The sequence below is a fragment of the Onychomys torridus genome, chromosome 5, assembly GCF_903995425.1.
Source record: "Onychomys torridus chromosome 5, mOncTor1.1, whole genome shotgun sequence".
NCBI classification, from domain to species: domain Eukaryota; kingdom Metazoa; phylum Chordata; class Mammalia; order Rodentia; family Cricetidae; genus Onychomys; species Onychomys torridus.
The window spans coordinates 20301055-20315521 of record NC_050447.1 but is presented as its reverse complement, the minus strand read 5'-3'; the positions used below and the strand labels follow the sequence as shown (position 1 = coordinate 20315521).

The window sequence follows — 14467 nt, the reverse complement described above, 5'->3', positions numbered from 1 at the left end:
ATACAAAAGACAAAGCAATAATTTTAATTTCTGCTTCATATATGAGGAAAAGGAGCTCAGAGATGGGGTGACTTGATCTCTTATTCTTTATGTAAGGCCATTACTCACCCAACTCATATTGTAGGGAAAAAGCTGATTGAACAAATCCTTTCTTTGCCTTTAGGTATACCATGGGAAGTCAAGATATCTGATATCTTGAAAAATGCTTTCCTAACTTTTAGACATAAATTGGCATATAACTATAAAATTTGCTTTTACATTGTGAAAAAAAAATATTTTCCAGCTGGTTTAGAAACTACATAAAATAAGCTTACCCAAGTATATTCAATAGCAAAAATGTTTCAATAAACATTTTGGATACAAAATGTGGTCTTAGTTAAGGTTTCTATTGTTGTGATAAAGATCATGATCAAACAGCAAGTTGGGGAGGAAAGGGTTTATTTTGCTTATACTTCCAGGTAACAGTTCATCACTGAGGTAAGTCAGGTCAGGAACTCAAGCAGAACAGGAACCTGAAGGTAGGAGCTGATACACAGACTATAAACTAGCTTGCTCAGCCTGCTTTCTTATGGAACCCAGGACCTCAGGCCCTGGGTAGCACCACCCACAGTGAGCCGGGCCCTCCCATATGAATCAGTAATTAAGAAAATTCACTACAAACTAAGAAATGCTAGAAGGGGGAGACAGTTTTCCCCAGGGAAGAGCACACCAGTTGGTCATCCAACACCAAATGGTCAGCACTGAAAACATGCATACACGTAACATTATTCGGACTGGGTGTCTGTGTGTATGCATTTAAGAAAACATACACACACATAACAATAATTATTGAAAAAAAGAGCACATGTATTTAAAAGAAAGAAGGTATGGGAGGGCTTGGAGGGAGAAAAGGGAACAGGAAATTATGTAATTATATTAATCTTAAAAAAATAAAAGAAATAATTTTTTAAAATCCTCCCACCAAAAAGAAAAGATAGAATGTGTACTATGGAATTGCCTACAGGCAAATCTCATGGAGGCATAGTCTCAATTGAAAACCCCTCTTCTAAAATGACTCTAGCTTGTGTCAAGCTGACATACAACTAGCCAGGACAAAGTCAAATTCAAAGTTCCTGTTGAATTCTTACTGAAAGGGAAGGGAAAAAAATTTGCATGTCTATTAGCCCCAAACCCCCTACTAGGGCTCACAGAGGGAAGTGGTACCTGGATGAGGGTTATACACCCAGGGCCCTGAGGCAGCCTGTGTGGTGGTGTACAATAATACATTCCTTCCCTACAAGTCAGGATGATTTATCTAATTACACACTCAACAGTTAAAACTCCCTTAAGTGCAAGAAATATTTACCTTATGTTGTCTAGTTTCTAGGTGCTATTTATTACAGGCATCCTTTCCTAAGGGTAGCTATTTTCCTTTTCCAGGCATCCTTTCACTTTTTGATGGTATTATCATTAATGCCTTGGAAAGAGCCAGCAGGTCAGGGGATGGATAACTGGCCTCCGAGAGAGTGCCTGAAACCACTCCAAGGTTCAGTAGTGACAGGCTAGCACGTGTGGAAGACACTAGCTGGCCTTTTGAGCTGAGACATATTACTATCAGTTACTTCACTGACCACGTCCCTTAGCACACCATCATACTCACCAACTGAGTTCACGAATAAGAACCAAGAATGGGGTGGAGGAGGGTGGGGTTTAAGCTATATTAAGTAACATTTACCAATAATTTTCAAATTATTTATCAGTTAGAATCTCCAAGACATACTTACTCTGCCATTAAATTCCGGACTCTACTGGCAAAAAGAACGGGGTCATTTTTTTCTTCATCACTTGGTACTTGAACAGGCATAAACTGAAAGACAGGCACACCTTTCCACAGCAGTTCTTACACACAAGACATTAAACACTAAATAAATTAAATTAAACGGCCAATCAACACATTTCAACCTTGGCCTTCCTAGAGCATGGTCACATGCCACAGAAGGGGCACCGGGCTTCTCAGACTTGGGACATGGGAGCCTGGCTGTGTTAACTTGGCTAAACTGCCTCCCCAGTTCTGGAAAGCTGGCCATGGTCACCTACTAGCCTTACCATGATACTGAAGAAGGCTGATGCCTAGAATTCTGGGACTGGTAACATAGCAGTGCCTAACATCTCATCTGTAGAGCTGGATTTTCTTCATTCCTATTTTATGTGAAAATGGCCTTTAAAAAACTCCTCTCTCTCTCTCTCTCTCTCTCTCTCTCTCTCTCTCTCTCTCTCTCTCTCTCTCTCTCCCCTCTCTCTTGTGACAGTCACTTCCAATTTGTAACTCTCCTTTTTTTTTTTTAAATTAAGAGATTTTCTATTCATTTTACATATCAACCACAGATTCCCCAGCCCTCCCTGGGGTGGAAAAAAACCTCTTATAATCTTATCTATTCCAAAAATTCCAATGTCAACAATACTTTAGTTATTTGATTGAAAACCATGTTTTGTTATTTTTTCTACTTAAAAAAATTAAAGTTCAGAACTGGCTTTCTAGTCTTTTGTCATGTTTTTTTCATTTGTTTGTTCATATTTTTGCTTTATCATTTTTAACTTTATTCTCCACCTAACACTGACACCTGACTTGCACTGTCCTTGCTGTTTTTAAAAAAATTCACCTGTGTGTATGTGTGTGTGTGCACAAGTCATGTGGGTGTATGTGCTCATATATGCACATATATGTGGGAAGCCATCGGTCAACCTCCAGGTGTTTCCTCTATTGCTTTCTACTTTATTGTTTTTGAAACAGTCTCTCAATGAACCCCAAGCTCTCTGTCTGGCCAAAGAGCTCCCCAGCCATCTCCCATGCCCCCACCCCGTTCCTTCTTCCCAACACTAGGTTATGAGGTGCCCATGCCATGTAGCAGTCACTTTACCCACTCTCCAGCCACTATCCTTTAAATTTATGGTTTTTGAACACAAAGAAGGTCTTAATTCCGTAGTCAAATAATATAACTTTTCAGATCTTAAAATATTCCAGATGATATTATTAGGACCTTTTCCTCTAAAGAAGACCTACATCTTATAGGATAGATTAACATATCATTGTCCCTCTACATGCTAAGTCACAGGCAGGGTTTAAAATCTTAGCTCACTGATCCAATATTATAGAATTCATATGGCCCAGGTTCAGTCCAAGGCTTGCCAGACTTTCTTTTCTCCTACCAGACCATTTTTTCCTGGAGCATGAGAGTAAGGAGCAGGAAATTGTTAATTCTGAGTGGGGGTGGGGGAAAGGAGATGCAGTCAATTCAGCAGTTGGTGGCAAGGGGGAAGGTCCACCCAAAAGAGCTAATTCTGTGGAGAATGCTCTATAGAAAATTCAAACCTTGATCATGGCTTTCAAACCATTTTGCCAGTTTGCTTGCTTATTGAAATACATCTCTGAACCTGGGACGATGTTATATGTTTCATAGGCATTGTTTCATTAATTCTCTTCTTTATATTATAAAGAATTATAATTTATGAAGATTAAATGACTCAAGATCTCATGACTTGCATTCATTCAACAAATACTGTTTGAACACTGAGCTCTCATGTGCCAGTCAGGGCACCACACTCGGGAGATTTGGCACTGAAGCCCCTCCCCCTCAGGAAGCTCTCCATGAAGTATGGCAGATATTTATCATGCACTGAGCTAAATCAGCCAACAGGAGCCATGACTCCGTACAACTAGCTCTCTCAGCTCTGAGGCAAGTCCTACCATTTAAGATGAAATGTTAGCTTTTTAACTTATGATGAAAATGTGTCCTAAAAGACTAAATAATATAGCCAAGTCCACACATAAATGGCCAGGCTAGAACTTAAAAAAGAAAAAATAAAAGGATTTGTACAAAGAAATATTACTGTTTTCAGATGGGCCTATATTCAAATTTTGTTAAACAGGCTATGAATCTTGGTACACTGGTGATTCGGATAAAGTTTAGGCAAAGCAGTATGACAGGACAAGGCCTAAGGTTCTTTTGTGTGCTTTATTTTGTGGATTGGTGTTTTGCCTACATACATGTCAGTGCACCCCATTGAGGCCAGAAGAGGGCATCAGATTCTCCCAAACTGGAGTTCAGGAGAATATGAGCCACCATAGGGGTGGTGGGAATTGAACCCAGGTCCTCTGGAAAAGCAACCAGTGCCTTTAACTGCTGAGCCATCTCTCCAGCCCCAAGGTCTGAGTCTTTGAGCAACAACTTGGGTGTTTGGGTACCAGAGAGAAAAAGGTTGGGAGCAGAGAAAGAAGAGCCTGGAAGATCGTGCAATGGTCCCAGGTGAGACCTTGGGACTCGGAAAAGGAGGAACGGGGATGCAGAGCTGAGTAGCGATGCAGGAGACGTTCTTGAGATAAATGTAAAGGACTTGCAGAATAGAGTGCCATGTGTCATTCTGCTCTTCATGTTTATTTTATTAACTTTACAAGGAAGCAACAGCACTTCAGAGAATGGCCCTGCTGTGTGATCCAGGGAAAGGCATCTAGCCATTTTTGGGTTTCAAGTCCTTCTGTTAAATGAACAACTTTGGTCCTGTCTCACCAGAAGTCTCTGCTAGGCACCTAATTCTTCAAGGTGGAAAAACCAACCAAGCCACCAGAGGTCTCCACATCACTTAATATATCCAGATCAACAAACTGTAAATCAGAGTTAACTAAAAATTCCCTCTGTCCTAACCTCGTAAAATTTACTACACTTGTGGAGTACAAAATTCAAAAAGAAAAAAGGAAGTTAAAAATGTTCATAAAATCTCTAACAAAACAATACAAGGAAACAAAGTTTTAAAATGCCAAACAAGTCTTCACTTTTCAAAAACGCCAGTGACTGCTGACTTTGAACTCCAGAGAAAGGCAGCCCATGGGAACTCTGCAGCTGTCCCGCTGCACTGCCTCCAGCCCTGGAGCTCCACGCCCGTCCCTGCTCAGTCCAGTTTCACACCACGCTTGACTTTGTCTCGCAGCCTGTCCCTGTTAAAAACGTCTGCTGACCCATTTCCCAGCTTTGGGCTTTGCATTTTATGGTGTTCAACTCTTCTCAAGCTTTAAACCGTACACAAGACTCAGAGCTAACTCCCTGGTGCATCAGCCACATTTATCCAGTAACAAGGACCAGGGCTCCCATCAACACTGAACACCAGTAAAACTAGTTTGCTCATTGTTTCCTAACCACACCAGGCACACGTCCTTCCCACGAACTAGTGAGTAAGAGGCAGGACACTGCTAAACAATGACACGATGATCGTCTTTCTTTTCTTTTTGTCCTAGACAACAAAAGCATCCTTGAGTCAACCCTAACAATGTGAGATTGTCGTTCTTATGACCCCTTTCCTAAGTCTTCAGAGAGAAAACGTAAAATGAAGGGAAGACTTTTATCACCACCACTTGGTGCTTCTTCTCCAATGAAGAAAACTGCCAGGTGAGGTGGGAAGTAAAAGTTAATGCTTAATGAACGCTTACCACATAAGTAGACTTATTAAACTTTACAACCCCATAAAAAGGCATTATTGTCCTCATTCGCCAGTGAGAACACAGATCTAGAGAAGTTGAAGTGGTTTTCACACATATGGGCAGGTAGCAAAAAATTGGAACAATCTGATGCTTTTCGTAACACTCATGTTTACCAATACTTGCAAATTACAGAATTTTGAAAGTTCTAGAACACAGTTGCTTTGTCATAACAAGTATATATTCGGCTAGTGTGTACCAATGGGAAGTTGTAAAAGCTGGATTTTCTAAAAGGCCTGTTTGAGATTCAAAATTGCAAATAATTTAAGGTATTTAGATATTTAAGTAAATTATACAAACATACAAGCACATGCAGCATAACACTTCGTTCAGCAATGGACCGTGTATATAATGATGATCCTGCAAGGTTACAACGGAGCTGTTTATACATGTTTTTAGATGTCTAAGTATTTATCATTGTGTCATAACTGCCTACGGCATTTAACATAGTAAGATGCTGAACAGGTTTGCAGCTGAGAAGCAACAGGCTCTACCACATAGCCTAGAGAGCCTGTGTGTGTGTGAACCTCTTCTGTCTACATTTGTACAAGTGTAGTCTATAATGTTTACATAAAATGCATTTCTGTGGACATGTGCAGATGTTATATAACACATGGCTGTATTCAAGCTTCCCTTAAGTAACGGGATTTTTGAAGACTTTCTTTAAAAAAAAAAATTATATACAATCATCATCACCATAATCCACCCAAAGTTCACTTTTAAAAGTATAAAATTAATACCATATTCTTAGATAGCAAGTCTTAAATTGGTTTAAGAGCTTTTTTACAAAAAATAACAAAAATTTCCATCAAGTTAAAAAAAAAAAAAAAAGTTGCTTCTGAACTATCCAGATACCTGCAGTTCCAGGAACAAAATTATCTGAGACCATAAACAGAGCTCCATGTGGGGCAGTTTAGCTCTGCCACAGAAGTTATAATGGAAAAGTCTGAGCCTCATAGGTGAGGCCTGGATTATTAGAGTCTGTGCCAGAGTGTGGCCATACTTTGTGTCCAAAAGGCTGCTGGGATGCATTTCTGAGTTATATTCAAACAGTGGAGAACTAAATATTTAAATGTCACTAAGCTATTAGACCTAGGCATGGTGGTATACTCTTTAATCTTAGCTACTCAGACACTGAGGCAGGAGAATTGCAAGTTTGAGGCCAATCTGGGCAGCTTAGCAAGACTCTTTCTTAAAATAGAATAAAAAATGCTGGGGGATATATGTAAATTGCCTGCTAGAACCCTTGCCTAGCATGTGTGAAACCCTGGGTGAAATTCCCAGTACCATAAAATAAAACAAAATAATTAAAGCAGTCAGGAGCTCCATGTGTGAAAGAACTATAAATCCAAACTATAAATCCAAAATAAATACAATAAAAACAAGAATACTAAACTTAAAAGTCCATAAATTCCAGTTCGGCACCACAGTCCAAATATATCAGTTCAATTCCCTGCTGATTCAACTATTTCCAAAAGTCACTTCATTTGTGAAATTAAGGAACAAAGAATACATTCTTTCCTTTGCCAGATGGAGAATGCAATTTTTAAAAAATGAAGTCATGACACAGAAAGGAAATGTGGTAATAGCAGTCAGAGGACAAGATGAGGAACTCAGGTACCCCGCTGTAATGCAGTTTCACCACTGACATGTACGCCAGACGGGGAAGTACAGCTCTGTGTGGACTTCCACATCTGAGGCTGCATTTTTTTTTTTTTTTTTTGGCTAGACAAGGTTCGATTTAGAGGAAAGGATAGGATATTGATGGCATGTGTGGTGTGGTGTGTGAGTGTGCGTGTGTGATAGCTTCCAAGTCTGCAGAGGTGAGAACAAGGCTGTTTTAAGTACATGTTTGTTGGTCTTTTGTAGAAAAAGAAAGCAGAGCTAAACCACACAAGCAGTTATTAAAGAAGAAAGAGTCCGTGTTCAGGGCACTTAGGGACCACAGTGAGAACTTGCCCATTCTCTGTGGAAGTTTTGTCAGCTAACAACTCAAAGGCTCTGAGAAAGACTCCAGTTCACTGTATTTGCCTTAGTGCTTCCTGAACTTTGTGGACACATGTTAGACCCTGGCCCCTGCCAGAACAACTAGAATTAGTCCATGAGTAAGTGTTCTGCTACATTTTATGACCATGCCAATAGATGCTAAGCTGATTTTAATAGTGGGTAGGTGTATATAAACACTAATAAAAAGATATCTTCCAAGGGGACAGCATGTGAATCTCCAAAGAATTCACCAAAGTTTAAACTCATTTTGAAGTCTGATTTATTCCTGTGTATCACTTGATGTTGCTAGTTACCAATATGTGGTTAAACAACTAAGTTATCCAGCAAGTCAAAATAGTATTTTAAATACTACAGTCCTGCCACTTAGAGCACAAGCCTCCACTCAGAATTCTGCAGTACTCATAGAAGTTGAATATGTTCACTGCCTAATCCATAGACACAATTGTGACATCCAGGCTAGAGTCTTAGGTCCCAATACATTAGCCATCACACTTCAGTCATGACTTGAGGGTTTCACTTGTTATCTGGAACCAATTCCAAGGGTTTTACAATTGAGGTCCAAAATCTGAACATGTTCTAATTATTTACTCTGCTCCTGTCTTCCCCTGCAACTCAAAGACTGTCCTGTGGACGATGATATGAGCCACATTCCTCGGCATTCGCAGGTGCAAGCGCACACTGTAAACGAGGGCATCTAAAGCTGGTGTCTCTTGTCACATCTCAAGTATTACCTCTCAGTTTTCATATAACTACTCTTCAAGGAAGCTGGCTCCACCAGCTACCATTATTCCTTTTGTCCAGTGTGGGACATTCAACTAGGCATGAGTTGGCATTAAAATGTAAAGGGGTAAAGGGGGCGGGGGACAAATTTCACCTGCCAGAGTGATTAGCATGTTGGAGGTTCTCAAAAGTTACATGTATTTGCTGGCTTGATTCTAAGAACTAAATCTGGCAGTAGGGACTTAGAAACACAATCTATAAGACCAGGAGTAATTTTAAAGGTGTTGGACTGGCACTTCTATGCTAGGATTCAGTCAGAGAGGTTACATCTTACGATCCAAGGCTGCATTTGAATGACTTACCTCAACTTCCACCCTTGTGAAGAGCTGACAGAAAGTAAGCACACACAGCTGGATGCTGAAAATAAGAAGAGAGAAGGCTATTCTCACAGAGCAATGCAAGCAGTACCTGTTATTTACACACAGGCACCCCTCCACATCACACTGCATGTATATTTTGCATTTAAATATGCTACACACAAGCCATGACACCTCTTTGGTTAGACAACTATTCTTGTCATTGAGAAACTAAATCACCAAATTCATTACTCTGCTTAGTGAGTGTAAGCTACAGTTCAAACAGACCAAACTTCAAATTTACAGTTTCCCTGAGAGCACACATTCATAGGCCTAAGTCTCTAGACAAAGTACTCCAAGTCTACTTTAAGATATGCACATGTGGATGGGAGACAGAGCTCAGTGGTTAAGAGCACTGGTTGCTCTTCCAGAGAACCCAGGTTCAATTCCCAGCACCCACATGGCAGCTCACGCCTCTCTGTAAGTCTAGTTCCAGGGGATCCAATGCCCTCTTCTAGCCTCCCTGGGCAATAAGTATGCATGTGGCACACATACATGTGGCTAAAACATCCATACACATAAAATAAAAATAAATAAGTCTAAAATAAAAATTAAAGGTACATAAATGTGTTTACAGGAAAATGCCTTAGTACATTGTATTTCTAAATTCTTTGGGTAACAACTTCTAAAAAGTCAGTGGGATTTTCCTTAAAATTACAAATTTTATCAACGTTGTCTCAGTAGTAGAGTTTGAACTACAGGGACGTGTCCTGAAAACTTGCAAATTTCATTGTAAATCTAGACAAAGGGATTCTCTAAGTGGTTGACCAACCTATCAATGAGTTTTTGAGCAAATGTCCTTCCTTACAGCTTTCTGGGATGTGTTTATACTCTGAGCCAGATTTCTGTAGGATTTTCAGTTTAGCCTCTTTAGACAATTGACCCAGAAATCAGGCAGAGTGGATTAGACCATATGTTTAAGAAAACAACCAGTCTCAGTCTCCCTCCCTCCCTCTCCCTCTCTCTCTCTCTCTCTCTCTCTCTCTCTCTCTCTCTTTTTGCTATAAAGAAATTGAAGAGCTGGGTGGTGGTGGCACACACCTTTAATCCCAGCATTCAGGAGGCAGACCCTGGCAGATCTCTGTGAGTTCGAGGCCAGCCTGGTCTACAGAGTGAGATCCAGGACAGGTACCAAAGCTACACGGAGAAACCCTGTCTCCAAAAAACAAAGACAAAAACAACAACAACAAAAGAATGATTTATCTGTAAAAATGATCTGAAAGGACTTAAGCAAGTTGGAATTTCACCAAGGAATATTGGCTACAGATGGACGCGGGGTGCTCAGTACCTTCAGCTTGTACTCACTGGCAAGTCCACCAGGCTCCGGTGCACAGTTTTAAACCTGAGTTCATACGGACAGCTCTGGTGAAGCTCAGTGAGTCACAAAACAAACAAAATGACACAACTGTGGGAAAGGGGGCTTGTAGGGAGGAGGACAGGTTGATGGAGAGGGAGGGAGGGAAGAGGGGTGAGGAGGGAGAGGGAGGGAGGGAAGAGCGGTGAGGAGGGACATACTCAGAATGCATCATGTATGAAATGGCCAAGGAACAAATATAATGAACTTCATATAAAAAAGAAGGAACTTGGGAGTTCAATTTAGGATTTGTTAATTACAATAGGGAAATGTGATTGTTGCCAAGCCTACCATCTGAAAAGAGAAAAGAAGACTTTTTACTACATATAAACTCTAAACCACACCATCCTGCCTTAACCATGGTCAAGTGAACGATCAAGTGAATGACGGTCTCTTAAACATTTTCTTTTTTCTTTTTCTTTTTGGTTTTTGAGGCAGGGTTTCAGTGTAGTTTTGGTACCTGTCTTGGATCTCGCTCTATAGACCAGGCTGGCCCTGAACTCACAGAGATCTGCCTGGTTCTGCCTCCCCAGTGCTGGGATTAAAGGCATGAGACACTGTCGCCCGGCTATATTTTCTATTATTATATTGCATCTGAGTACTTTGACTGCACATGTGTCTGTCTGTGCACCATGTGTGTGCAGTACCCTCTGACACCAGAGAGGTCATCAAATGCCCTGGAATTGGAATTGCAGGCGATGGATGATTGTGAGGGGGCACGTGGGTGCTGAATTATACTTGGGTTCTCTGCAAGAACAGCCAGGGCTCTTAACCACTGAGCCGTCTCTCCAGCCCCAGAGAAAGATTTTCAATCATTTACACAGGGCCTTGGAGTTAGTATTTGGACAGACACAAATTTTTTTCTTAAAAGTATGAAGGTTGAACATAATAGATCAGTAAGCTTGCCTTGTTTACACTACAGTAAGACCAAATTCTTCTTAGAAAACTGCCTTCTTATAGCTCTGTCCCTTCTCTGAGTTTATTTCCCCCGTCTCTTCTCCCTGGGGGTGTCTGCTTTGGTGAAATAGCAGCTGAGAACATAGATTTGAAAGTAGTAGGTACAGTGCTACCAGCAGCATTCAATACCCCAGCAGACAGGCAGAAACAGGACCTTCCATAGGCAAGGCCATGTGCATTTGCACATAACGAATTTGAGCTTTTTAAAGATCTTACGTCTGTTTCTAAGTCACCAGGCATCTTTGACACTTAATATTTTTTCCTTTCTTTCCTGAATTCACTTTCCAATTTTTTCCTTTTCTTTTAACGTTTGCTCTTGTCTTCTCTTGTATATTACATCGAGTGCAGTTTCCCCTCCCTCCACTCCTTCCAGGACCTCCTCCCACCTCCTCCCCACCCCCAGATCAACTCCTCCTCTGTTTCACCTTAAAAAAAAAAAAAAAAAAGCAGGCTTCCCAGGGATATCCACTGAACACAGCCTAGTAAGATACAGTAAGACTGGGCACAAACCCTCATATCACAGCTAGACAGGGCAACTCAGCAGGAGGAAAAGGGTTCTAAGCACACTCCATTTTATTTTTCCCTTTATCACACACTCCCCAGACTAGAAGGCTGTATCCCTAAGCCACTCTGTGTTCTTCCCCTAACCTACTTCCAGAAAGCTTTCTTCTACTGACCCTCACAATCACCCGGACTGCTGTATGATGACAAAGTCATAGGGGCCAGTGAACCCAAAGCCATGCTCTCCACAAGGGACCTAGCCTAGAAGCACCCAAAGGATGACGCTCATTAGAAGATATAAATTGGTATCCACTGAAATTTCAGACTCTGTGTTTCTGAGATGACCACATACTACTTGTTTCTCTGAGTATTTTTGTTGTGCAAAACTTAAAAACCAGGAAGTCAGAATCGGTAGCAGCATGAAACACACATCCAGTCTGAGGAGCGAACTGGTCCCTTGAAAAGCTGAAGGTAACACATTGCCTACATCCCTTCATCATGGGTGGTTTCTAATGCCGTCTGCTTAGCTTCACCTACCGAGGACTGAAGCCCAAAAGGAACACATGTGTGCTGTATGTATTAATGCTAATTCAACTGACCCGTAAGTTACCTTTCCTGATGCAAACTTACTAACTCAGAGAAATTTTTGCACATACCCAGAAGGAGAAGTAAGTACACACAATCTTTTCTCCCCCACTTTCCAAAGTTCAAGAGAGGGTACAAATGATGTGTAAAGAAGCCAGAATGTGCTAGAAAGCAATGATGATTTCCTCCAAAATACTTCCATTGGTGACATTAGTTGAGTTCTGTTGTTACCAATGTCAAACTGAATAAGGTCCCTGGGGAAAGTTTTCAAACCCAGATTCACATATGGTTCTCACTGAAATTTAAGCAGGCTCAAACTTTTCTAGTGGGAGCTAAACAGAAGGTCTTGGAAGAGAGCTGGATTCTACATGCATCATCGTTCAGTGTGGAAACAAGGAAAACAAAAAGGCCCGTCTCATTCACCTCACCTCTCTACGAGCTCCAGAAACTGCTGATCCAGGTGCTTTCAGGATCTGGGAATGGAACACAAGTCCTAGGTGGCTATTTCCTCAGCACAGACTGACATGCCACAACAGTTTCAGGTGCAGAAACTGATGTAATCTAAACTGCTAAAACCACCTCATAAAACCTGAATGGAGATACTACAGGATACTAAATCTACAGCGGGAAGGAGAGCGAAAGATTCAAGCTAAGCATGAGGCAAGCCAGGGCCCTGGGATGTTCCTTACAAACTGTTCGGCAAGATCGTGATGCTGACAGATGACTAGTACTCCTCAAACGGTATTAACGGACATCAATCTCACTGGGTATTTAGTGGGCAAAAAAGTGATTCAGTTCCTAGACATATGGTTAAAAGATTTAAGACTAATTAGAAATGTTTACTCTTACAAAAATAAGATTTTTTTTTTTTTCTGGAACTGAGGACCGAACCCAGGGCCTTGCACTTGCTAGGCAAGTGCTCTACCACTGAGCTAAATCCCCAACCCCAATTTTTTTTAAAAGAATGAATAAATTATATTTCTTTTCTTCATTAAGATACTTTGCATAAATTATTAAATGATATAAGTGACTTACAATGTATATCCCTGCCATGTCCAGGTCACAGTATCCTAAAACAACAGAAGCAGTCAAATTGTTAGTCTAGAATCTCAGCAGATGAGAGATGTAGGCAAGAGATCAGGAGTTCTCTGTGAGTTCAAGGCCAACAGGGGCTACATGAGACCCTGTCTCAAAAAATAAACGAAACAAAACAAAAAAATAAAATAAGGCTTTGTTTATTATTAGGATTCATGCACACTTTTTAGAATAAAAAGCAACATATTAAAAACTAAAAGAAGCTCATAATTCTTTTTTTTTTTTTTGGTTTTTTGGTTTTTTGAGATGGTTTCTCTGTGTGCCTTTCCTGGATCTCACTCAGTAGACCAGGCTGGCCTCGAACTCACAGAGATCCGCCTGGCTCTGCCTCCCGATTGCTGGGATTAAAGGCGTATGCCACCACTGCCTGGCTAAAAGCTCATAATTATTAAAGGACGTAAACTAATGCACAAATTCCTGAATTACACAGGTTATATAGCTACACAGAGATCATCTCCCACCTCTGTATGTTTTCATGGAATAACTCTTTCTGAATTAAAAATAATTATTGTACATGTTCAGTTATTTTTCTCCTCAAATAAGCATATCTGGAGAACTAATTTGTGTGCACGTGTGTTTAATATATATAATTTATCAATTATCATTTAAGATATGAAACTTCAAATATGTAGGCAGGGGTCAGAGTAGTTTGACAGACTTTAATTCCTTTTTTTACTGGAGATGTTCAAGTTGAGAAGCCAGCCATTGACTACAAAACTGAACTGGCTGAGAACTTGTAATCTTAAATAGTATGGGTAACAGTTATTTCTGCTTTTTTATAACCTCCTCAGTGTCTAGGGAAGGGCAGTGCAACTGATATCCAGAGGATGACAGTGTGACCCTAGTGTCTGGGGAAGGGCAGTGTAACTGATGTCCAGAGGATGACAGTGTGACCCTAGTGTCTGGGGAAGGGCAGTGTAACTGATGTCCAGAGGATGACAGTGTGACCCTAGTGTCTGGTCTGGGGAAGGGCAGTGTAACTGATGTCCAGAGGATGACAGTGTGACCCTAGTGTCTGGGGAAGGGCAGTGTAACTGATGTCCAGAGGATAACAGTGTGACCAATGGATGCAGAAGACACTGTTTCCTGGAGCAGCCTTGGTAAAGTTCTCTATGACGGCTTCTTAATTAATTACGCTACTCCCTGAGGCTCACCCAGCCAGGAGGCACTGAGCCTGTACTTTACTCTGTCCCCCAGTTGGATCCTCTACCTCCAGCCTTCTTCCCACTAGTCATCTGCTGTCGGGTATAATCAGCCTAAGTCTGGGACTTAACCTGTCCATCACAGAGATGGCAGAGACCAAGCAGTGCCCTCCCGGAGCTGAGT

The 14467-nt window shown here is 41.0% G+C and overlaps 1 protein-coding gene across 1 annotated transcript in view; it reads right to left on the bottom strand.

Annotated features, from left to right (window-relative positions):
* Positions 1-14467, bottom strand: part of Lpcat2 (lysophosphatidylcholine acyltransferase 2) — a 61864-nt gene that overhangs the window by 28622 nt on the left and 18775 nt on the right. The window contains exons 7-9 of the mRNA XM_036189149.1: positions 13082-13116; positions 8596-8650; positions 1764-1846 (exon numbers count right to left, since the gene is read on the bottom strand). Of these exons, the coding sequence (XP_036045042.1) occupies positions 1764-1846; positions 8596-8650; positions 13082-13116 (173 nt within the window). The remainder of the gene's footprint in view (positions 1-1763; positions 1847-8595; positions 8651-13081; positions 13117-14467) is intronic.